This window comes from Chiloscyllium plagiosum, chromosome 7, assembly GCF_004010195.1.
Source record: "Chiloscyllium plagiosum isolate BGI_BamShark_2017 chromosome 7, ASM401019v2, whole genome shotgun sequence".
Lineage (NCBI taxonomy): Eukaryota > Metazoa > Chordata > Chondrichthyes > Orectolobiformes > Hemiscylliidae > Chiloscyllium > Chiloscyllium plagiosum.
This window is the reverse complement of record NC_057716.1, coordinates 72,828,898-72,854,922: the sequence shown is the minus strand read 5'-3', so window position 1 is coordinate 72,854,922 and position 26,025 is coordinate 72,828,898. Positions and strand designations below refer to the sequence as shown.

At 40.2% G+C, this 26,025-nt stretch overlaps 1 protein-coding gene across 1 annotated transcript in view; it reads right to left on the bottom strand.

Annotated features, from left to right (window-relative positions):
• map3k19 (mitogen-activated protein kinase kinase kinase 19) overlaps positions 1-26,025 on the bottom strand; it is a 73,238-nt gene that overhangs the window by 1,356 nt on the left and 45,857 nt on the right. The window contains exons 8-12 of the mRNA XM_043694039.1: positions 19,314-19,582; positions 17,228-17,280; positions 13,593-16,313; positions 13,294-13,446; positions 2,393-3,090 (exon numbers count right to left, since the gene is read on the bottom strand). Coding sequence (XP_043549974.1) covers positions 2,393-3,090; positions 13,294-13,446; positions 13,593-16,313; positions 17,228-17,280; positions 19,314-19,582 — 3,894 coding nt within the window. The remainder of the gene's footprint in view (positions 1-2,392; positions 3,091-13,293; positions 13,447-13,592; positions 16,314-17,227; positions 17,281-19,313; positions 19,583-26,025) is intronic.

The following is a 26,025-nucleotide window of genomic DNA, read 5'->3' as shown; positions in this document are numbered from 1 at the left end:
GGTATGGGCAAGGAGAGTTTGCTTTTGATGTGTACATGAACTTTCAAAGGGCATTTAATATACTGCCACACGTGCTTGAGAAAAGTTATAGCTTGTGGACTAAAGGCAGTAACAACATGGATATAAACTTCATTGAGTGATTAGCAAGATTGTGGTGAATAGATATTTTTCGGAACTGAGGGAAGTTTCATAGCAGTGTTTCCCTACACTATGGTTTTGGGACCTTTTTTTGTTTTTCCTGATGTACACGTTAATGACCTATACTTTAGTGTGCAGATGATACCCTCCATACAGCTTATAATGCTAAGTTTTAATATACATATCAAAAAGTACATTGTCAATTTCTATTAGTATTCCAAATAGCTTGTGGCATCTGCGTCTTAAGCCTTCAAATGTTTATTGACAAGGACATCTAGATTCCTTTCATATATGCGCTTTTCAAATTTGATACTTCAATTCCTCCCACCAAAATGGATAACATCTCATTTTGCCACATTTTCCATCTGCCATGTTTTTGCCCATTCACTAAGTCTGATCTGAAGCCACTTTACAAATTCCTCAACATCTTATCTGTAAATTTGGAAATATTGCAGATGGCCCCGTCACAAAATTGTTGTTATATATTGTGAACAACTGGGGCCCCATTTACTGCTTCCAGTACCCTACTAGTCACAGCCCACTTATATGAATGACCCACTTTCTCCCACTGTTTTGTCATCCAATCCTCAATTTGTCAGTATATTACCCCTTATGTGCTTAGGATTTCCAGAAAGCTTTTGATCAAGTCCCCCACAGGAAGCTCCTTCGAAAAACTTAAGTATGTTATGTACATCAGCTCTCACTTATCAATTTTGTTAATTAAATCTTCCAAATAAAACTCCCCATGTTCATCAAATGTTGTTTCCCTTTGCAAATCCACATTGACAGTGTCAATTTGTAACATCTTTATGATAGATTCTAGAATTTTCCGCACTATTGGTATAAGACTTAACAGGTCTGGAGTTTCCAGTTCTTTATCCCTTGAATAGTGATGTTTGTTACTTTCCAATCCACAGGAGTCACTCCAGTGTCCATAGAAGTTTGAAAAATCACCATTGCATCAACTATATAGTTTGTAGTTAGTTGATGTAATCCACAATGGTTCTTTTGAGCTTTATGATTGGGGGAAAAAAGGTCAGCAGAGCTAGCTTCAAAAACTGGGAAGGCAGTTGGTTCTACCACCAAGCTGAATAAAGAGATTGGTGAAGGGAAGCTGAAGGCTGGCTGGACTGCCTCCCTATAGAATCTTACCTTGGGAATAATTGGAATATCAAGGAAAAAGAAAGTAAATTCTGCAGGACTGTAACAAGGCTTTTGGATTGGTCCTAGCAAAAATAAATATTAAACTTTGAAAATTTTGAAAGGAAACTTTCAGGAAGAAAAAATTAGAATGAATAGCTTAATTCATTTTAAGTTATGTTAAGCTAGTGGTGCTTGCTTTGTTTTGGTAGAAAATAAAGTTTCTTAAAAAATCTGGTGGCAGAGTTCAGATTTTTTTCTTTAAACGTTGACCATCTGTAATAAAACTGTGACAGCAGATGGTGCTTAAGCATATTAGAAACCATTACAGTAAGTCCTCGATGTCATACCGTCCACGTTTGCATGCTGAAATATCAGCTAGTTATTGATGCAACTAAACCTAAAGACAAGCAGGGCAATTTAGACACAACTTGATTTTTATTTTTAATTATGTACATATGGGCATTGCAAACTGCAGTCAAATTTTTGTTCCTTAAAACTGAACAATGGTAGTAGCTCTTCAAGCCATTGAAAGTTGATTTGTTCAGATGCGTCAGGTTGAAACAATGCAGTTTCACCAATGCTGCTGTTTTACAGCTTTTTAGCTCCTCAAAGGTAACTCTCTATGCTTCAACCAATTCCACCTGCCTGCTTTACAAAATTTGAATTTTCTATTCTATTTCACTATGATTTAAAAAATCAAAACAATATAAAAATAAACATGATTTTTGAAATGATGTATAACTGTCTTCCTGTGGTGGAACAGGCACCAACCCCTTTCAGTAGAATAAAAATCTCTTCACCCAGTGGGTGTGAAGAATGTGGAGCTTTCTACTGCATGGAATGGTTGAAGCAAATAGTCTTGATACATTTAAAGCGGCAACTAGGGAAGCATATAAGGATAAAGGGGTGCATTTAGATTAACAAAGAGGAGCAGATTTTGGAGCTTAAATACTGACATGGAGCTTTTGTGTTATATAATATAAAATTGAACAAACCCTATAATGAATACACAACCCACACTGCCATGCTATTGCCTAGATGTTGAATTGATAGATTACTTCCTATTTTGTGACATCGTACAAAATTTATTGGTATTTAGAAATATACTTGCCTTGTGAGACAAATCTGTACAAAGTCTCTTGCATTGTCAGAAAACTCCTCAGGCAGGTTGGGCATCAGACCTCTATGTGCTCCAATATAAAACATGGCTGCCATTTTGTCCATATGAGCCAAAGGTGGTTTCCCTGATGCCATTTCAAACACTGTACAGCCTATACTCCAAATGTCAGATTTCCTGCCATGTCCAGTCTCATTGATCACTTCAGGTGCCATCCAATAAGGAGTTCCATGCATTGATAGTAACATTTCACTGTGCGTATCATTCATGTTCACACAAGTCATGCGTTTGGCACATCCAAAATCAATAAGTTTAATCACACCATTAGGCATAAGCATGACATTGTTTCCTTTTATGTCTCTGTGAATCACCCTGTTATCATGTAAATAGTCCACTCCTTTTAAAATTTGTTTAGTATATGTACAAAAAACAGGTTCTGGTAATGGCCCAAATCGACTGATGACACCAGCAATGGAACCACCAGGAACAAACTCCATGAAAATGCTAACAACATTTGCTTCGAGGTTTGTACCGAGAAAACTCACAATGTTCACGTGTTTCAGGTTTTTCAGTAATTCTATTTCTTCTTCTAATTTCTGATACTCTTTTTCTGCTGCAGTTTGACTTGTTGCATCCAAAGAAACCTGTTTAACAGCAATTAATTTCCCTTGACTGGTTAGACCACAGTACACCTAAAAAGTTGAAAAAGGAAATGACATATATAGCACTTAGTTTGTAAGTAAAAGGACATAATTGAAATAAACTTGCCTGTATAGAAAACAGCTTTATGTTGTAACTTTTAAAAAAAAAGAATGACCATAGATAATTAAAACCACATTTCACCACTGGATATCTCAAATAAGCTGAACAATCGAGGTGATGAAACAAAGATCTAAATCAAAAACAGAAATGGCTTCCAAAACTCAGCAAGTTCAGCAGCATCTCTGGAGAGAAAGCAGAGTAATATTTTGGTGACTCTTCTACAGACTCTAAACATAACCTCTGCTTTCTCCCTGAAATGCTGCAAGACCTGTTAAGTTTTGCCAGCAATTTCTGTTTTTGTAAACAATAAAGGTGTTTCAGTGGTCATACTACGTTTTGTCCCTAATTATTTCAGAATTGCAAAAGAAGTGAGCCTATGTAATTACAAGTCATGGAACTGAACCCAGTGGTGGGAAGATTATTGAAATAAAGAGAAAGCATAAGTAATTTGGGGAGGCAGAGATTAATTTAAAAAGTGAAGATGTATTTGATATTTGCCAAAGTAGTTTGAATTTTTTGGGGAGATAACAAGGAAGGACAATGAGGTTGGCTATGAAGATTTTTAGTGAGGCTTTTGAGAAAATCCAAGAAGCAGGTTTATCAGAAGACTAGGTAAAAACAATGACTGCAGATGCTGGAAACGAGTTTAGATTAGAGTGGTGCTGGAAAAGCACAGTAGTTCTGGCAGCAACCGAGGAAAGTAAATTCAACCTTTCCAGCAAAAGCCCTTCATTTCCTGATCAAGGGCTTTTGCCGAAACGTCGATTTTACTGCTCCTCAGATGCTGCCTGAACTGCTGTGCTTATCAGAAGACTAACAGCTCATGAGATTCCAAGGATACTAAATTAAGTGAAAGGAAGCAAGTTGCTAGGGTCAACATGTGGAGTTCTAAAGGGCCCAGTACTGTGTCCCTGTCCTGTTTTTTATACACATATAGATTAAACCTGCATGGGTGGTATGTAAGTAGGAAGTTTACAGATGGTTTACAGATGAAAAGTGGTTATGTGGTCAACGGAACAAAAACTAGACTGCAGGAAGATGTCATTGGACTGTCCATTTGAACAGAAAGGTAACAATGGAACTTAATCTAGAGAATTGACAGGTATGCAGTTAGGGAAGATGAGGAACACAATGGGATGCACAGTGATTGGAAAGATTGTGCAATATGTATAAGATCAGAAGAACATTGGAATTTATGTCTTCAGATCCCTGAAGTTAGCAGGACAGAGCATAAGCATGAGGTGCAGAGGTGGGCTATTTGGTTCCTCATTCCTGGTCTGTAGCTTGATAGCAGTACCAATTGTATTTGACTCCCTTATTAATCGAGAAATCTATCTAACTCCATCTAAAGAAACATAGAAAAGACTCAGCCTCCACTGGATCAATCTTGGCAACTTCCTCATAAAACCTCTCTCTGGTATAAAGAATTTCAGCTATTTGGAAGGATTAGTTAGGCTATTCTTTTTGGAATAAAGAAGGCTTGGGAAATATTTAATTGCAGTATATATAGTTATGAAATAGAAGTTATAGATATTGCAGACAAGGAGGAGCTATTTCTGTTAAGGTAATCAAAATCCAGGGAACTTTAATTGAAATTGATTTTGTCAATGGATTAAAGGAGCTTTTTTGCTTTTGTTTAGGATGTGGTGAATATCTGAAACTCTGCCTGAAAGGATTGTATAAATCGAAGACACATTCTTGTTAAAGCTACTTGTTGGATGTGTACTTGATGTGTCGCTAGAGAACCGGCATGGTGTCTCAGTGGTTAGCACTGCTGCCTCACAGCACCAGGGTCCCAGGTTCGATTCCAGCCTTGGGCAACTGTCTGTGTGGAGTTTGCACATTCAACCCGTGCCTGCATGGGTTTCCTCCCACAGTCCGAAGATGTGCAAGTCAGGAGAATTGGCCATGTTAAATTGCCCAGAGTGTTGGTGCATTAGTCAGAGGGAAATGGGTCTGCGTGGGTTACTCTTCGGAGGGTTGGTCAGAGAGATGTACAGCATGGAAACAGACCCTTCAGTCCAACCCGTCCATGCCGACCAGATATCCCAACCCAATCTAGTTCCACCTGCCAGCACCTGGCCCATACCCCTCCAAACCCTTCCTATTCATATACCCATCCAAATGCCTCTTAAATGTCACAATTGTACCAGCCTCCACCACTTCCTCTGGCAGCTCATTCCATACATGTACCACCCTCTGTGTGGAAAAGTTGCCCCTTAGGTCTCTTTTATATCCTTCCCCTCTTACCCTAAACCTATGCTGTCTAGTTCTGGACTCCCTGAGTCCAGGAAAAAGACTTTGTCTATTTACCCTATCCATGCCCCTCATAATTTTGTAAACCTCTATAAGGTCACCCCTCAGCCTCCGACACTCCAGGGAAAACAGCCCCAGCCTCTCCCTAAAGCTCAAATCCTCTAATCCTGGCAACATCCTTGTAAATCTTTTCTGAACCCTTTCAAGTTTCACAACATCTTTCCAAGAGGAAAGAGACCAGAATTGCATGCAATATTCCAACAGTGGCCTAACCAATGTCCTGTACAGCCTCAACATGACCTTCCAACTCCTGTACTCAATACTCTGACCAATAAAAGAAAGCATACCAAACACCTTCTTCACTATCCTATCTACCTGCAACTCCACTTTCAGGAGCTATGAACCTGCACTCCAAGGTCTCTTTGTTCAGCAACACTGCCCCACCACCACCCTCTGTCTTCTACCTTTGAGCCAATTCTGTATCCAAATGGCTAGTTCTCCCTGTATTCTGTGAGATCTAACCTTGCTAATCAGTCTTCCATGGGGAAACTTGTCGAACACCTTACTGAAGTCCATATAGATCACATCTACCACTCTGCCCTCATCAATCCTCTTTGTTACTTCTTCAACAAACTCAATTAAGTTTGTGAGACATAATTTCCCATGCACAAAGCCATGTTGACTACCCCTAATCAGTCCTTGCCTTTCCAAATACATGTACATCCTGTCCCTCAGGATTCCCTCCAACAACTTTGTGGGCGGCACGGTGGCACAGTGGTTAGCACTGCTGCCTCACAGTGCCAGAGACCCGGGTTCAATTCCCGCCTCAGGTGACTGACTGTGTGGAGTTTGCACGTTCTCCCCGTGTCTGCGTGGGTTTCCTCCGGGTGCTCCGGTTTCCTCCCACAGTCCAAAAGATGTGCAGGTCAGGTGAATTGGCCATGCTAAATTGCTCGTAGTGTTAGGTAAGGGGTAATTGTAGGGGTATGGGTGGGTTGCGCTTCGGCAGGGTGGTGTGGACTTGTTGGGCCGAAGGGCCTGTTTCCACACTGTATGTAATCTAATCTAAAACTTGTCCACCGCCGACGTCAGGCTCACTGGTCTATAGTTCCCTGGTTTGTCCTTACCACCCTTCTTAAACAGTGGCACCACGTTAGCCAACCTCCAGTCATCTGGCACCTCACATGTGACTATCGATGATACAAATATCTCAGCAAGAGGCCCAGCAATCACCTCTCTAGCTTCCCACAGAGTTCCAGGGTACACCTGATCAGGTCCTGGGGATTTATCCATCTCTACACGTTTCAAGACATCCAGCACTTCCTCCTCTGTATATATGGACATTTTGCAAGGTGTCACCATCTATTTCCCTACAGTCTATATCTTCCATATCCTTTTCCACAGTAAATACTGATGCAAAATACTCGTTTAGTATCTCCCATTTTCTGTGGCTCCACACAAAGGCCGCTTTGCTGATCTTTGAGGAGCCCTATTCTCTCCCTAGTTACCCTTTTGTCCTTAATGTATTTGTAAAAACCGTTTGGATTCACCTTAATTCTATTTGCCAAAGCTATCTCATGTTCCCTTTTTGCCGTCCTGATTTCCCTCTTAAGTATACTCCTACTTCCTTTATACTCTTCCATGGATTCACTTGATTTATCCTGTCTATACCTTACAAATGCTTCCTTCTTTTTCTTAACCAAACCATCAATTTCTTTAGTCGTCCAGCATTCCCTATACCTACCAGCCTTCCCTTTCACCCTGACAGGAATATACTTTCTCTGGATTCTCGTTATCTCATTTCTGAAGGCTTCCCATTTTCCAGCCGTCCCTTTACCTGCGAACATCTGCCCCCAATCAGCTTTCGAAGGTTCTTGCCTAATACCATCAAAATTGGCCTTTCTCCAAGTTAGAACTTCAACTTTTATATTTGGTCTAATCTGTTCCATCACTATTTTAAGTCTAATAGAATTATGGTCGCTGGCCCTAAAGTGCTCCCCCACTGATACCTCAGTCACCTGTCCTGCCTTATTTCCCAAGAGTAGGTCAAGTTTTGCACCTTCTCTAGTAGGTACATCCACATACTGAATCAGAAAATGTTCTTGTACATGTGGACTTGTTGGGCCAAAGGGCCTGTTTCCACATTGTAGGGAATCTAATCTAATCAGAACCACACAATGGAGGTAGGATGAGATTGGAATTTTCATTTGTGTGTGGGGCCAACATGTACACGTGGCCTGAATGGTAACCTCCTGTGCTTTAAATATTTGTGTAAAATATTCCAACACCTAGTGAACAAATACAGCAGGACCATTCAATTAGTTCACAGGTCACCCATAATATAAAGGCTCACGCCTGCCTGTGTCAATGTTCCTCAATACATAGACCAAAGAACAGTACAACACAGTACAGGCCCTTTGGCAGTTAATGTTGTGCCAACTTTTTATCCTACTCTAAGATCAGACTAACTGTTCATTTTACTCTTGAGCGTCGCTTAAATGTCCCTAATGTATCTGACTCTACTACCATTGCTGACAGTGCATTCCATGCACACACCACTCTTAGCGAGTTTTGAGAACCATGCACTCACCACTCTTAGCGAGTTTTGAGAAGATTTGTAGCTCAGGTTAAGGTTCTGGAAAAAATTCACTGAAGAGGAGGAAAATAATAACAAACTGCCATTCCTAGATGTCACAGTAGAACAAACAGCTAGTGGGGAACTTCAAACCAGTGTCTAGAGGAAAACAACACATATGGACCAAATATTGAATTACAGAAGAAATAATTTCAATATCCACAAACGAAACTGCATCAGAACATTATTTCAAAGAGCCAACACACACTGCAGCACTGAGGAACTATGCAGAGTGGAGGAAAATCACCTATCCTGTGTATTCAAAAAGAATGGGTACCCAATGAACACAATCCGCCGAATTCTCAGCAACAAACCCAAACAAGCAGACAAAACATGTGCAGAAACTCTACATCCCCTACATCAAAGACATCTCAGAAATGACTGCCAGACTACTCAGACCCATTGGCATCATGATAGCCCACAAACCTAGCAACACACTAAAACAGCAGCTAATGAACTTGAAAGACCTTATACAGACAAGCAAAACTAATGTCATTTACAAAATACCATGCAAGAACTGTAACAAACACTACATTGGACAAACAGACAGAAAACTAGCCACAAAACGACATGACCCTCTCTTACTAGTATCCTTACATACAGATAAGAAAGGACACCACTTTGACTGGGACAACACATCAATCCTAGGACAAGCCAAATAGGGACTGCACGAGAATTCCTAGAAGCGTGACATTCCAACTGGAACGCTATCAACAAACACATCGAGTTAGACCCCATCTACCACCCCGAGAAAAAGAACATGAAATGACATCACCAACCCAAAGAAACCCAAACATATAAATAGAAAGCAGGAATCATCAGCAGTGCTTCACCCAGAGGCCCACTGAAGATGTTACCTAGTAGGGTGATGAAACGTTTGGAAATAAACCTTCCAACTCAGCAAGCAAACCTACATTTACCCACCACTCTCTGTGTAAAGAAACTACCTCTGACATCTCCCCTAAACCTTCCTCCAATCACCTTCAAAATTATGCCCCATGGTGATAGAACCTCCAGCCTTAGCCTGGAGCTGGATGACCAGTGGTGTTCTGCAGAGATCGATTCTGGAACCTCTACTCTTTGTGATTTTTATAAATAACTTGAAGTGGAAGGGTGGGAAAATGTCTCTCTGACTATGCACTCTATCTATGCCTCTCATCATCTTATGCACCTCTATGAAGTCACCGCTCATCCTTCTTCGTTGCAATGAGAAAAGCCCTAGCTCTCTCAACCTTTCTTCATAAGACATGCCCTTCAGTCCAGGCAGCATCCTGATAAATCTCTTCTGTACCCTTTCTAAAGCTCCCACATCTTTCCTATAATGAGGCAACCAGAACTGAACATAATATTCTAAGTGTGGTCTGACCGGGGCACTCTAGAGCTGCAGCATAACCTCACAACTCTTAAACTCAATACCCCTGCTAATGAAAGCCAAAACATCATGCGCCTTCTTAACAACCTTATCAACTTGGGTGGCAACTTTGAGGGATCTACGTACATGGACCCCAAGATCCCTCTGTTCCTCCACACTGCCAAGAACCCGGCCTTTAACCCTGTATTCTGCATTCCAATTCAGCCTTCCAAAGTGAATTACTTCACAATTTTTCAGTTTGAACTCTGTGTGCCACTTAACAACCCAGTTCTGCATCCTATCAATATCCCGTTGCAACCTACAACAGTTCTCCACACAATCCACACCACCATCAACCTTTGTGTCATTGGCAAACTTACTAACCCACCCTTTCACTTCAAGTTATTTATAAAAATCACAAAGAGTAGAGATTCCAGAATCGATCTCTGCAGAACACCAGTGGTCACCCAGCTCCAAGCTAAGTACTTTCCATCTACCATCACCCTCTGTCTTCTATGGGCCAGCCAATTCTATATCTAGACAGCCAGATTTCCCTGTATCCTATGCGTCCTTACTTTCTGAATGAAACTATCATGGGGAACCTCATCAAATGCCTTGCTAAAGTTTCTGTACACCACACTACTGCTCTACCTTCATCAATGTATTTTATCACATCCTCAAAGAATTCAAAAGGTTTGAGGCATGGTCTACCCCTCACAAAGCCATGCTGACTATTTCTAAAGATTTGTAGTTTTCCAAGTAATCATAAATCCTGTCTCTCAGGATCCTCTCTAATACGTTGCCCACCACAGACTGTTCTGTAATTTCCAGGATTATCCCTACTTCCTTTCTTAAGCAAAGGAATAACATTTGCCACTCTCCAATCATCTGGCACTATTCTAGTGGACAGTGAGGATGCAAAGATCATCGCCAAAGGCGCAGCAATCTCTTCTCTCACTTCCTGTAGTAACCTGGGGTATATCCCATCTGGCTCAAGGGATTTATCTATCCTTGTTTTTCAAAATTTTCAGCACATCCTCCTTCTTAACATCAAACTGTTTGAGCATATCAATCTGTTTGTTTTTTGCTGTCCGCAGAAATATCAATGTCCCTCTCATTAGTGAATACTGAAGTAAAGTATTCATTAAGGCTCTCCACTACCACCTCCAACTCCAAGCACAAGTTCTCTCCACTATCCATGATTGGCCCTACACTCACTCTGGCCATCATCTTGTCGCTCACAGGTGTAGAATGCCTTAGGGTTTTCCTTAATTGTACCCGCTAAAGCTTTTTCATGCCCTCTTCCAGCTCTCCTAAGTCCATTCTTCAGTTCCTTCCTGGCTGCCTTGTAACCCTCTAGAGCCCTGAGTCTGATTCTTGCCTCCTCAACCTTAAGTAAGCTTCCTTCTTCCTCTTGGCTAGATGTTCCACATCCCTTGTCACCAAAGGTTCTTTAAACCTACCATCCCTTCCTCGCCTCTGTGGGACAAACCTGTCCAGCACTCTCAGCAAGTGCTTCCTAAACAACCTCCACATTTCTATTGTGCATTTCCCTGAGAATAACTATTCCCAAATTAAGTGCCCAATTTAATTCCCCCTCCCCCAATTAAATATTTTCCCATACCATCTGGTCCTATCCTTTTCCATGAGTATAGTAAAGGTCGGCGTTGTGATCACTATCACTATCACTAAAATGCTCTCCCATTGAGAGACCTGACCTGGTTTGTTGCCAAGCATCAAATTCAATATGGCCTCCCCTCTAGTCGGCCTTTCTACATTGAGTCAAGAACCTTCCTGGACACACCTGACAAAAACAGGTCCAAACAAACTATTTGAAGTAAGAAGGTTCCAAACAATATTAGGTTAAAGTCACCCATGACAACAATCCTGTTACTTCTGCACCTTTCCAAAATCTGCCTCCCAATCTGCTCCTCCATGTCTCTATTGTTATTGGGGGGGTCTGTAGAAAGTGACTGCTCCTTTCCTATTTCTGACTTCCACCCATACTGACTCTGTACACAAACCCTCCTCAACGACCTCCCTTTCTACGGCTGTGATACTACCCTTGATTAGCAATGGCACTCCTCCACCTCTTTTACCTCCCTCCCTATTCCTTTTGAAACCCTGGAACATCCAAAAACCATTTCTGCCTCTGTGATATCTTAGTCTCCGTAATGGCCACAACAACATAGTTCCATGTACTGATCCACGCTTTAAGTTTGTCATGCTTATTCCTGATACTTCTTGCATTAAAATAGACACAATTCAATGCATCACACTGATTGTACCTTTTCCCTCTTAATAGGCTGACTGCAGGCTGTACCTGACTGTTCATTACCTACTCCATCATCTGATTTATAGCTCTGGTTCCCAACCCTGCCAGTCTGGTTTGAACCCTTCCGAAGAGCTCTAGTAAACCCCCTGCCAAGGATATTGGTGCCCTTTCAGTTCAAGTGCAACCTGTCCTTCTTGTACACGTCCTACCTTCCCCAGAAGGTATCCTAATGATCCACATATCTGAAGCCCTCACTCCTACACCAGCTCTGCAGCCACATATTCATCTGAACTTGCTGCCTATTCCTTACCTCACTAGCCCGTAACACCGGTAGCAATCCTGAGATTACTACTCTGCTCATCCTGCCTTTTAGCTTCCAACCTAACTCCCTATATTCTCTTTTCAGGTATCCTCCCTTTCCCTACCTATGTCATTGGTACCGATGTGTACCACGACTTCTGGCTGCTCCCCCTCCCCCTTAAGAATCCTGTAGACTCGATCAGAGACATCCCCAACCTTGGCACCTGGAAGGCAACATACCATGGGAGACTCGTTTGCGACCGTAGAATCTCCTGTCTGTTCCTCGCACGATTGAATCTCCTGTCACTATTGCTCTACTATTCTTCCCTCTTCCCTTCTGAGCCACAGAGCCAGGCTCTGTGCCATCCTCCTTCTTCGAGTTCCCTGCCTGACAAATGGTCCTTGATCACCAAACCATTGCAAAGTGTTGCTTTTCTTTAAAACAAAAGGCAGGGCAAGGAAGAAGGGTCCGAGTTGACATCAAGCTGTGACCAAGATTGAATCATGAGTTGCTGATGTTAATTTGTGCACACCTGCTGATGACTACAGGTACCCCCTTCCCCATGCCATAATACCTGGTTAACAGAAATCTATCTATCCCAGTTTTAAATTAACTGAGTTATCAATATTGCTGTTTGCAAACGTGTGTGCCAAACTGCTACCAACCTTTGAATAAATAACTGTTTCTAATTTCAGTTTAAATATCTGGCTTTAACTCTTAGTTTGCTCCCAATTCCTAAACATCCCAACTAATGAACATAGATTTCCGTCCCCCTCCCCAAAAGCTATTTTATCTGTTTCATCTACTATCTTAAACTTCAGTCAAATCACTATGTAACCTGCTATACTCTAATGAACATTTGCTCGATCTTTCCTTGTCATTTAAAATCTTGGATTCCACATGTTATTCTAGTTAATTTGTATTGTGTTTCTCCCATAGTCAGTGTAGCTTTCCTAAGGTGTGGTGCCCAGGACTGTTCACAGCATTCCAGGCCTGGTGTAACAAGGTCTTGATTATTTTCTATACCTGTTCATGGTAATGTAATGAGCTCAGTACATAAACTACAAGATTTTCTGAAAGTCCACCATTTGTAGCTTTTTACCATTTAGAAATTTGGTATGTTTCCTTTTTAGGTATCAAGTGGATAATATCAAATTATCTTGCACTGTAATCTATTTGTATCAATTTTGCCCATTTAATCCTTTAATATTTTTCAAGTAGACAATTTTTGTAACAGCAGAAAAGTATTAAAATTTATTCTTATTGAGTGTTAATATTTCATCTTTAAAATCAACAGCAATTTACAGTTACTCACTGTGCCATAGGCTCCTTTGCCAAGCACATTTCCTTTGGTCCATATAATGGCATCGTTACAACTAGAGCTACATTCAGACTCTATGGAATGGCCAAGTGAACTGTTTGATCTGCTGGAAGTCTTAGATAGTTTTGTAACTGTATATTCTGCACTCTGTTGGGAACAAAATAATCAAGCTTAAAAACTTTCCTAAAAACTGATTTTTCCTTTTAAGTTTCCATTGCAATTTATTGTGTTGTTACTTTTTTTACTGACATGAGAGATTTTTCGTAAAGATCAATGGAATTTTTTTTAATTACCTGAAGGCTATTCTCATTTACTCTTCCATTTCCATTTTGAAACAGGCCATTCTTACTATCATCTTCCTTTTGTAGAAACTGTTTGGTCACTTCTATTGTGTCAGTACAAGTAATTTTTTCTTCTAATAACAATGCTGATGCCAGACAACTAAGCAAATCATCTGTAAGACTGTCTTGACTATCATGCTTAAAGCAATGTGGAGGGCAGACCTCTTCTGCAGTCCAGGTGTTGATCGTTGGTTGAACTGAGAGACCAGTATAATTGAAATCTGGGTTTGAAGCAGCTTTTACTTTAGAAGAGATGGTGTTATCTTGGTCTTCAGTACATAAGGCAATAGATTCTGTTTCATCCTCTCTAACATTCCAGATAACCTGATTAGACATGGCAGTTATAGACTCTTGTGCATCTGTAATCCCTTGGCATTCTACAGTTACACTTCCTCTATCCAAGTCAACACCATCTTTAAGTGTGATGTTCAGTTGCTGTTGTAACTCATATAAATTAGCAGCAAGACTATCTGCATCCTTACTCTTTGGGAGCATTGAAGATTTATACTGATGAGTTACATCATGTCCTAGATCATCCCCATTAACTGAAGTACATGATGATTCCTTCCATAAATCTTCTGAAATGTCAGATTTCATTGAAGTTTGCTGAAGTGAGATTTCTGTAATGGTTGACAAATACTGGTTATCTAGCTCCACTTCATAATTTGATAATGAATGAAGGGAGTTTGCACCATCTGATGGATTACCATTATTCTCTTGGTTATTTAATTCAAAGGATAATGCCTCTTTCCTGTAGGTTTTTTTGTGGCAATTGTGGCCAGAAATTATCACATTTTCTTGTCCTTCATCACCGAATAAAGGAGTGTTTTTCTCTCCTGCATTCTCATCAACACTCTTTTTTTTAACATTTGTGGGACTTTTCTTATGTTTAGAATTCAGATTATGTTTTGAAATTTTTGCAGTAATTCTTGAAGTTGTTTGATTTGATTTGGAATTCTTACATATTAATCGCCTTTTAGGTGGCATAGACTGAAAAACTTGATGACTACTTTCACGAGTTGTGGAGTTTCGCATGGTGCAGTATACAGGAGTGCCAAACATTTCATAAATGCCTGGACCTTTCTCAGTTGGATTTATTTCCTGAAACATATCACTATACTTTAATGCTGAGAAATTATCAGTGACATGTGATCTTGAAACCTGCAGAACTGGTGATTTACTCAGACTGTTTGAAATTCTGTTGATATTTGGAAGATTTTGTTCATTAGGAACTGATCCATTTCTCAAGAGGCACTTAATTCCATCTTGTTCTTTTGTTTTCACTTTTGATGCAACTTGGTGTAGATCAGGATTCTCCAGTGTAGGGAGGCTTGGCCTTTTTTTATATTTTAGTAACTGAGCAGTTGAGGGCATAAGTATACTCTTCCTCAGCCAACTTTGTGTTGGAATGGAGAGGCACTGTAATGACTTGGCACTACATTTGTTGATACGTTCTGGAGTGGGGATAGTCCTTTGATTGACACAGTTAATCTTGCTTATTTTCTTATTCTTTTCTGTTTCTTTTAACGTTAAAATGTTGAGACTTTGATTGGCTTTGTAAGACATGCTCTTACTAGTGTTTTTCATTTTAAGAGGGTTCATTTTCAAAAAGTGCTGTGCTTTGGTTGGTGATTGTTTTGCCACTGTGACACGTATGGCAGAAGTACATTTTAAGTCAATTTTCATATCTTTCTGTGCTGTGTTTTCTTTTCTAAAAGTGGCATATTTTGTCCTGACAGCCTGTTTTGGAATAGTTACATTTTGCCCAAAATTCTTTGCTAAATTCTTTTGAGCAGTGCTTTTGTGGCTTATGTTTTCTTTTGCATTATTGTCTAGAAACAGATTATTGCTTAGTTCAATATCTTTGCATGGAAGGACCTTATTAGCTGATATTCTTGAATTTTGTGCATCCTGGAAATTTGTATTTTCCTCTGGGTCCATGGCTATAGAGTTAAAAAGATCTGCATTCATGCTCTCTTTAGTAAGGGTCTCCCTTGTCTCAAAATTCAGCTGGCCAGAATGAATTGCATCCAATAGTACAATATCATCTTTGCAATAACTAGCATCAAATACTTCTCCATCTAAGATTGTCTCTGCAGTTTCAGCTTCGTTGTAGTTGCATTTTTTATCTGATCCAGCTGAAGCACAGTATGTATTTTTTGTAGGTGTTAAATTAGTAACATCATTTGCAAACAGATGTTTAGATGTTTCTTCGTCTAGAAGTTCATGTTTGATTTTTTTGTCAGAAGCTACACACTCCGAGTCATTACTGAGGGGCATAGGAAGAGGTAAACTCAATTTATTATTTTCAATGTCATATCCTGTTTCTGATGTCAGTGTGTCTTGTGGTTCAAAGCTCTGAGTGTATTCAGGACATTCATCAATATTGACTGACTCTTGGTTGCTAGGTACATTGGCACTAGAGAAATCGTTTGAAGTTTCTTGGCTGCAAGACAATGCTTGGGATTGTTTACTAAATCCATTTCTCCTTGTGACTGATTCATGTGGTAATAACAAATGACATAGATGTTGTTTTGATGGCAAGGTTATAACAGTAGCATTAGAGATATCACTCTCATTTAATTCATCAGTGACTCTTCTTCCCTGTGTTGGGAAACGTTGCACAGGCACTGAAGACTTTGCATTGTTGGTGCCCAGTTGTGGTAAAGACAGCTGTGGTTTGCAAAAATATAAAGATTAGATTTCATCTGGAGTTACACAGATTATTTTATCCTGTTTTTAGAGTTAGACTCTACCCCGTTATGTTTAAAGTGACACCACATTCAAAGCTTTGGTCAATTCTTTATAATGGAAACAGCATTGATAATAAAACTACATTTAAAGAGTTTCTAATATAGTTATGCATAGGGACGTACTTTTGTCATGAAATACTTCAATGAAAGTAATAAATCTTAGTCAGGAATTGTAATAAAAGCCAGGGAAATAGTTATTTTTAAAACATGTAATAACCAATATCATGTCAATTTTCCTTGCAGATGTTGCCTGTAAGATATCCTTGGAGCCAATGTATCCAAGGCTAAAAGGACATGATTTCTCTTTTGAGGATTTGTGTTGCCAATTGAAAATTACGTTTGGACTTTGGCAGGCTGAATACATGGAGATGAAAATAATACTGAAAATATACTGGTCTGGCTGCATTTGTGAAAAGAATAAAAGGGTGACAATCCTGAGTTGAATATGACTTCTTTGAGACTTCCATGGTATTTTGCTTTTTGTCTAAGTTTTTGGAGATTCTGCCGTGCATTTAGGTGATGACAGAGAGTTTGTGGTTGAACCAAGAAGGTGTCCCAGTTTGTAGTTCAACAGCCTTGTATGAATCTTGGAGAATTGCTGTGAATAGAGAGGGGAATAAATTACTGCTGAGAACAAGGTCAGCAATTATCCTGGGGTCCCAGGTAGCAGTGAGTTGTCAAGAGTTAAAAGCTCTTGCTGCCAAAAATAAATGGAATAACAGCATGTAAAGGAATGGAAAACTTGAAAATTAAGGTATTGATGAGTCCCCTCATGACAATAAAGCTAAGGCCTTATGTGTGATTGACATTTAAGATAATAAATTTGGAACAAACCTTGAAATTGTTGCTGCTATTCTTTGAATCAGGTGCCACTTTGTTTTTTGACGCTAAAAATGAAATCATATAGGGTCAAAACGTTTATCTCAATTTCTGTGCTTCAAATAAATCTGCAATTTAGCAACGTTTTGGAAGGAAATTATAATATTGATAAGGCAGTTCAAATGATTTACAATAAGAACTAGATAATCTGTCTGAATATAATTTTCGAATTTTGTATCAATATAATTTCTTCAGGTTTAGTTGTTTTCATTCCAATCAAATGAGAAAACATCTTAAAGAAAAGCTGATTAAATGTCCATATCATGAATACATGATTCGTTTAACTTATTATTTTAACAAATTATTTTATTTTGCTAATAGATTGTCATTTCATAAGTGTTTGATTGTATCACAGCTGGGAATGTTGCAGTTTGCATGCACACAAATGTTTTGGTCCAACCTGAACAGACACACCCTAAGAACTTTACAGTATTGCTATCAATCCACAATATTTTGAAATTAACATGTAGGCTGATCTTATTAAGATCTCCAATGAGAATATTCAGGTTGATCCTATTCATTGTATTTATGGATAACATTTCCTTGCAATGCCATGGGATGGTGCTCTAACAGAATTTCAAATGCTGCTTTGATCTAGAATTTGTTAAAACTCCACCTCACTTTGACCATTCTTGCTCTTCAGCCACACTGTCCTGTTGATTGACTCATTTCACTCTTGTACTTCTTCAAACTAAACCTGACCTTAATTTTTCCTGCCTTCAATTTTAATCCCCAATGGTTTCCGATACCATATTGGCTGTACAAGCCCGGAAAATAATTTTGGAAGAAAATGATTTGCTGAAGAGAGAGATGGCAGAGAAAGACGGCCTTGCTAGATAATTACTCTTCACATTAGAGAGCCTCTCACGAGTTTTGAGAAGCCCTTCAGAGAAATTCTTCACAGGAACTCATAATCCTAGTTAAAACCAGTAAGATTTTTGAACCACATGAAGGGAACTACCTGAAGATCTTTTCCTCCGCTCTTGAGCTCTTTCATTAAAATTAAAATTCTGTTAAATAACAGGATCTGATCAAATCTACATTGAAAGTGGAATCCAATGTTTCCCTAAATCTGCCTGTTCCTGATCACAATTTCACTCATCTCCTAATCTGCTTGAATATAATTAGTGATTTGCAGGGAACAGCAATAAGTATATGACAGTCTGAGGGTTGTAATGCCTTTTCAATTTTGGCACAGTAAATTGTGAAGGAGAGTCTAATTTAATTTCAGACAGGTCGTGTATGTACATAGCTGTTAGGTGCAGCCTTTTTTCTGACACCCACTTCCTTTCAGGGATTGCTCTGTTTTTCTGGTTCACCCTAGAGTGGAAACTCTCAAAGGGAAAATCCCCTAAAAAAACAAGGGTAGTTGGAAATGGATATACTGATCTTCCTGTTTGAAGTATGCAATACAAATCAAACCTCTGTATCATTTTTGTATCTTTTTTCCTGAGGGATTAGGGTGGGGGCTTTCTTGCGTGCAAAACACACCAATAATTTTAATCTTGCACTATTGAATCAAGAAGTTGTTCTAACTAAGTGCTCTGTGACCAATCTGGAAACTCCATTTTGTTGCATAGAACCTTTCTCAGTACGAATCTGCTCCGCTCCTTAAACAGCTACATTCACTTTCAGAAATTCTGACAAAGTGTAAGTGAGCTGCCAAAAGCAACCTGCTGTGTGAACTGATGAGTAAGGTTTACATTGCAAAGCTGAAATTGTAGTTAAAACAGCTTTGTTCAGAAAGTTGACAGATATTTCACTGATCAACATTCCTGCTCTGGAATTGCTAGAATCAGACTTCCCTTAAAAAAGTTAAACTTTAATTGTAGAAATGGTTAGATGACCACAATTATATTTTTGTGCTTGTTCTCAAGACAATCTGTTCTAGACTTATACCACTGTTGAAACATTTCTGAAACACTTGATGGTTTGGTAATCACTTCCAAGTAGCCATTATTCATGCCTATTTTCTTGACGTCTCTGCAAAATTGTGTTGTACTAAGAAAAAGAGTGAGCAAAAGAATGGAAGTCTGCTTACTTTGTTGATTGTGAGTCTGTGAATCTCGTAAGTAATCCAGGTGTGCTTCAGTATAATTGATATTTGGTTCAGATTCCGAGCCATGCATTCCAGTGATATCTTCAGTAGTCGGCACATTTTTACCCCACTTGTTCCTTCGGGTTGGCACATTTAATGAAGGTGGCTCCTTTAGCTTTATTGAAGCCAGCAGTGTTTCATCTGGGAGAGATGAATGACGTAGCTTTTCTCTCTTGAGACCTTTCCAAGTATTTTCCAATGTGATCTCTGGACTATAGATGATATTACACATATCATTATCTTTTCTGAACCTATTTAGTCATATCCCTGTCACATTTAAAAGCTTTTTCTCCCATGATTACATAGGCTGTGCAAGGAAATCAATGACCAGATTGACAGTAGATGAATTCATCTGTGCACTAGTAATTAGTTCTTGTTTCTACTGCATGGATTTAGTTTTTGTACATCATTTTAAACTTGAAAAACTTCAATAAACACTGAAATTTTTATAAAAGATATCTTTAAATATGTGAATTTGCATTTCCGCTCTAATAATCGTACATTCGTGTTTAATATTTAGGTCATCTAGTTCCTGGGGATATTTTGGGGTGGCACGGTGGTTCGGTAGTTAGCACTGCTACCTCACAGCGCCAGACACCTGGGTTTGATTCCAGCCTCGGGCAACCATGTGTGTGTGAAGTCTGTACGTTCTCCCCATGTCTCTGTGGGTTTCCTCTGGGGGCTCTGGTTTCTTCCCACAATCTAAAGATGTGCAGGTTAGATGAACTAGCCATACTAAATTGTCCATAGTGTTCAGATATGTGTAGGCTAGGAGCATTAGTCAAGGGAAATGTAGAGTAATGGGTCTGGGTGGGATACTCTTTGGAGGGTCGGTGTGGATTTGTTGGGCCAAATGGCCTGTTTCTTTACTGTAGGGATTCTATTTCTAAAACAAAATGTGTAATAATTGTATGCACCAGCATTATGCATTGTGTTGATGTTTCTGCAATCTCAAAAATCTTTCAATAGCTCTGCTTACTAATGGCAAGAAATGAAGTTCAATTCTATGCACCAAGCAATAGCAGAGTGAAAAGGGAAAATGTGAGATTCCAGTAAAATGACAATTAACTTGATTGTCGCATAAACCTAACTGATAAACCATTATAATGGGAATAAATTTGTATTTTTGTTTTCAGGAAAAACAAAATCCAGAAAAGTGTTTTATTATTTCATTCATTCATGGGACGTGGGCATCAGTAACTAGGCCAGCATTTATTCCCCATCCCAAGGTGTCCTTGAGAAAATAGTGGTGAGTTGCCTTTTTGCAGTCCACATGCTGTGAGTTAACCCACAATGCTGTTAGGGAGGGAATTCCAGGATTTTGACAAAGTGACAGTGAAGGAACGGTGATATATTTCCAAGTTAGGATGGTGAATGACTTGCAGCTGGTGGTGTTCCCATATATATGCTGCCTTTGCCCTTCTGGGTGCGTTTGGAAGGTACTGTCTAAGGATCTTTGAATTTCTGTAGTGAATCTTGTAGATAGTGCACTCTGCTGCTACTGGGCAATGGTCTAAATAATGGATTTTGAGGATGTGGATCCAATCAAAAAGGTTTCCTTGTCCTGGATGATGTCAAACTTCTTGAGCGTCACTGAAGCTGCACCCATCCAGACAAGTGAGGAGTTTCTCCTGACTTGTATCTTGGAGCTGATGGAGCTGATGAGGAGTCAGGAAGTGAGTTACTCACCACAGTATTCCTAGCCTCTGACCTGATCGTCTAGCCACTGTGTTTATGTTCATAATGGCAAAAACATAACAATACACAATAAATTTGTGAAGTTTATGGTTATAAATGAGAGCTAAGTCACTTCATCTCTTTTCATGGAATTACTGAATCACAGAATTGTTATGACGCAGCAGGAGGCTGTTCAGCCCATGTCTGCAATAGCTTTTTGAGCATTTTAGCTTAGTCCCAAACTTCTGACTTTTCCCTGTAATCCTGCAAATTGTTCCTATTTAACTAATCATTCAATGCCATCTTGATACCTCAATTGGATCTCCCTCCACTACGTTTCCAGGCAGTGCATTCCATACCCTAAACACTTGTGTTTTCCCACCTTGCATTTGATTCTTTCACCTTTTAAGACTTTGCCCTTGTATTCTCAATCTATTTACAAGCAGGAACAGCATTTCCCTGTATACGCTGTCCAAACCCTTCATGATTTTGAAAACTACTATCAAATCTCATCCCCATGGAATATAGTGCCAAATTCTCCAATTTTTCCTCATAACTGAAGTGCCTTATCCTTGGAACATTCTCATAAAATTCTTATGTTCATATCCAGAGCCGTACACAGTACTCCAGCTGAGGGCTAATAAATGTCTTATATAGTTCATCATAACTTCGTCACTCTTGTATTAAATGTCACACTGTGTGTTTATTAACATTTCTCTCCACCTGTTTTACCATCTTTCATGACTTGTGTACTTGTATATCTAGGTTGCTGTGCTCCTGCACTCTACTTAGAAGAGTGACACTTATTTTAGACTGCCTGTTTGTTCTTTAGGAAGTGCGACACCTCATGTTTCTCCACATAGACATGATGGTGGTGTGGGAAGATTCAATGTCTTTTGAAGTTCTATACTGTCCCCTTCACATAGAGTCATAGAGTCATAGAGATGTACAGCATGGAAATAGACCCTACGGTCCTATCCGTCCATGCCGACCAGATATCCCAACACAATCTAGTCCCACCTGCCAGTACCCGGCCCATATCCCTCCAAACCCTTCCTATTCAAAAACCCATCCAAATGCCCCTTAAATGTTGCAATTGTACCAGCCTCCACCATTTCCGCTGGCAGCTCATTCCATACCTGTACCAACCTCTGTGTGAAAAATTTGCCCCGTAGGTCTCTTTGGTATCTTTCCCCTCTCACCCTAAGCCTATGCCCTCTAGTTCTGCACTCCCCGACCCCAGGGAAAAGACTTTGCCTATTTACCCTATCCATGCCCCTCATAATTTTGTAAACCTCTATGGTTAGATTCTCTCTTTTTGAAGATGGTCACTGCCTGATAATCTTGTGGTGCAAATGGTACTTGTCACTTGTCAGTCCAAAACTTGACTATTGTCCAAGTCTTGCTACATTTGGGTATTGACAGTTTCAGTATTTAAGGAGTGATGAATGATGAATGATGCTGAACATTGTACTATTATCTGACTTCTGACTTTCTGATAGATGAAGTGCTGAAGATGATTGGGACTAGGACACTATTCTGAGGAACTCTTGCAGTGATGTCCTGGAGTTGAGATGACAAACCTGTAATCATCAACATCTTCTTTTGTGCTGCAACTAGGGGAGAATGTGCCCCCAGATTTCTATTGTTTCTAGTTAGACTATAATGAGATCAAGATGGATCATCCACTGACATGTCTGGCTGAAAATTGTTGTAAATGCATCAGTCTTATCCTTTGAACAGACATACTGGGCTCCCCCAATACTGATGACAGAGACATTCATGGACCCACCTCCCTCAGTAAGGTGTTTACTTGATGTAACAGGACTGTGGTCTGATTCACTTGTTGTGGAATTGCTTAGCCATTTTCTATCACTTGCTGCTTATGCTGTTTGGTACATAAGTAGTCCTGTTCTCAGTTTCATCAGGTTGACACTTCACTTTTAGGTACACCTGGTGATGCTGCTGGTACACTCTCCTGCATTCTTCAATGAACCACAGTTGATTCTCCTGACTTGATGGTAATAGTAGGCTGGGGAATATGCTGAGCCATGAGATTGCAGATTGTGTGGTTCAAGTGAAGCCCATCTGACCAGAACAGCTCACTTCTATCCTATACTAGTGCCTGTGCCCTGTGAACTGAAACCCATTCATCATGCAGCAATCTTTAGGCCAGACATTTAACTCCTTCACTTTATTTGCCCTGAACCAGTTTGCCTGTAGCTCAGATAGTAATCCTGAGATTAATACTTTGGATATTTTGCCTTTTTGTTCAGCTTTATATCATTCTAAATCTTTCAGCAAAACATCCTTTCCAGTCCTCGCAATGTTGTTAGTAACAATATGGATGGCAACAAGTAGATCCCTCCTTGCCACTTTAAGTTTCTCTCAATTGCTGGCAGCTGGCAGGCTGCATAGTCTTTGGGATTCATGCTCAGAGCTGCAGAGAACAATGTCTATCTCCTAATTATACTGTCTCTGCCACTACTCCATTCCTATTTCTTTCCTCCACTTGAATTGCTCCCAATACCACAATGTTCAGCCTCCCTGCCCTCCCACTTTCATCCACAGATCTCACAAGAACTATTGGACAATTTCAGGGATAGTAGCTCTTCAGGTATACATATCCCTCCTGCCCTTGAGGAGGTAGATTAAAGATCAGGAATGATAGACCGGCTAGCTTAACTTCTATAGGGGGAAAATGCTTGAGTCTATTATCAAGGAAGAAATAGTAAGACATCGAGATAGAAATTGTCCCGTTGGGCGGACACAGCATGGATTCATGAAAGGCAAGTCATGCTTAACTAATTTACTGGAATTCTGTGAAGATATTGAGTACAATGGACAACGGGGACCCAGTAGATGTGGTGTATCCAGATTTCCAGAAGGCATTTGACAAGGTGGCGCAGAAAAGGTTGCTGCATTAGATTAAGATGCAAGGCATTACGGGCAATGTATTGGCATGGATAGAGGATTAGTTCATTAACAGGAAGCAAAGTGTAGGGATAAATGAGTGCATTTCTGGTTGGCAACTGATGATTAGTGGTGTGCCTCAGGGATCAGCGCTGGGACTGCATTTATTCACAATTTACATAGATGATTTGGAGTTGGGGGCCACATGTAGTGTGTCAATGTTTGCGGATAACACTAAGATGATTGGTAAAGCAAAGTGTGCAGAGGGCTGTGAAATTTTGCAAAAGGACATAGTTTAAGTGAGTGGGGAAAGGTCTGGCAGAAGGAGTAGAGTCATAGAGTCATAGAGATGTACAGCATGGAAACAGACCATTCGGTCCAACCTGTCCATGCCGACCAGATATCCCAACCCAATCTAGTCCCACCTGCCAGCACCCAGCCCATTTCCCTCCAAACCCTTCCTATTCATATACCCATCCAAATGCCTTTTAAATGTTGCAATTGTACCAGCCTCCACCACTTCCTCTGGCAACTCATTCCATACACGCACCACCCTCTGTGTGAAAAGGTTGCCCCTTAGGTCTCTTAGATTTCGGCACGGTGGCTCAGTGGTTAGCACTGCTGCCTCACAGCACCAGGGACCCAGGTTCGATTCCAGCCTTGGGCGACTGTCTGTGTGGAGTTTGCACGTTCTCCCAGTGTCTGTGTGGGTTTCCTCCGGGTGCTCCGGTTTCCTCACACAATCCAAAGATGTGCAGGTCAGGTGAATTGGCCATTCTAAATTGCCCATAGTGTTATGTGCGTTAATCAGAGACAAAATGGGTCTGCGTGGGTTACTCTTCGGAGGGTCGGTGTGGACTTGTTGGGCCGAGGAGCCTGTTTCCACACTGTAGGGAATCTAATCTATATCTTTCCCCACTCACCTAAACCTATGTCCTCTAGTTCTAGACTTCTTGATCCCAGGGAAAAGACTTTGTTATTTATCCTATCCATGCCCCTCATAATTTTGTAAACTTCTATAGGGTCATCCCTCAGCCTCCCACGCTCCAGGGAAAACAGTTCCAGCCTGTTCAGCCTCTCCCTATAGCTCAAATCCTCCAACCCTGGCAACATCCTTGTAAATCTTTTCTGAACCCTTTCAAGTTTCACAACATCTTTCCGATAGAAAGGAGACCAGAATTGCACGCAATATTCCAACAGTGGCCTGACCAATATCCTGTACAGCTGCAACATAACCTCCCAACTCCTGTACTCAATACTCTGACCAATAAAAGAATATTAATAAACATGAGATCATCCATTTTGGTAGGAATACCAGTAAAAAGAATTATTACTTGAATGGTAAAAAATTGCAGCATGCTGCTCTGCAGAGAGACCTTGTGCATGAATCACAGAAGGTTGGTCTGCAGGTACAATATGCAATTAAGAAGGCAAATGAAATGTTTAAAAGCAGGGAGGTTATGTTGCAGCTGTACAGGGTGCTGATGAGGCCACACCTGGAGTACTGTGTGCAGTTTTGGTCTCCTTACTTGAAAAAGGATGTACTGGCACTAGAGGGGGGTACAGAGGAGGTTCATTACATTGATCCTAGAGTTGAGGGGGTTGCCTGATGAGGATAGACTGAGTAGACTGAGGTTATATTCATTGGAATTTAGAAGAATGAGGACCTTCTAGAAACATACAACTATGAAGGGAATAGATAAGATAGAAATAGAGAGGATGTTTCCACTAGCGAGTGAAACTAGGACAAGATGGCATAGCCTCAAAATTAGAGGGAGCAAATTTAGGACTGAATTGAGAAGGAACTTCTTCACCCAGACAGTTGTGAATCTATGGAGTTCTATGCCCAGTGAAGTAGTTGAGGCTTCCTCAGTAAATGTTTTTAAAGCTAAGATAGATCATTTTTTGAATAGTAAAGGAGTTAAGGGCTATGATGAGGGGGCAGGTAGGTGGAGTTGAGGCCACAAAAAGATTAGCCATGATCTTATTGAATGGCAGAGCAGGCCTGCAGGTCCAGGTGGCCTACTCCTGCTCCTAGTTCCTATGTTGTTATTTTCTTATCACA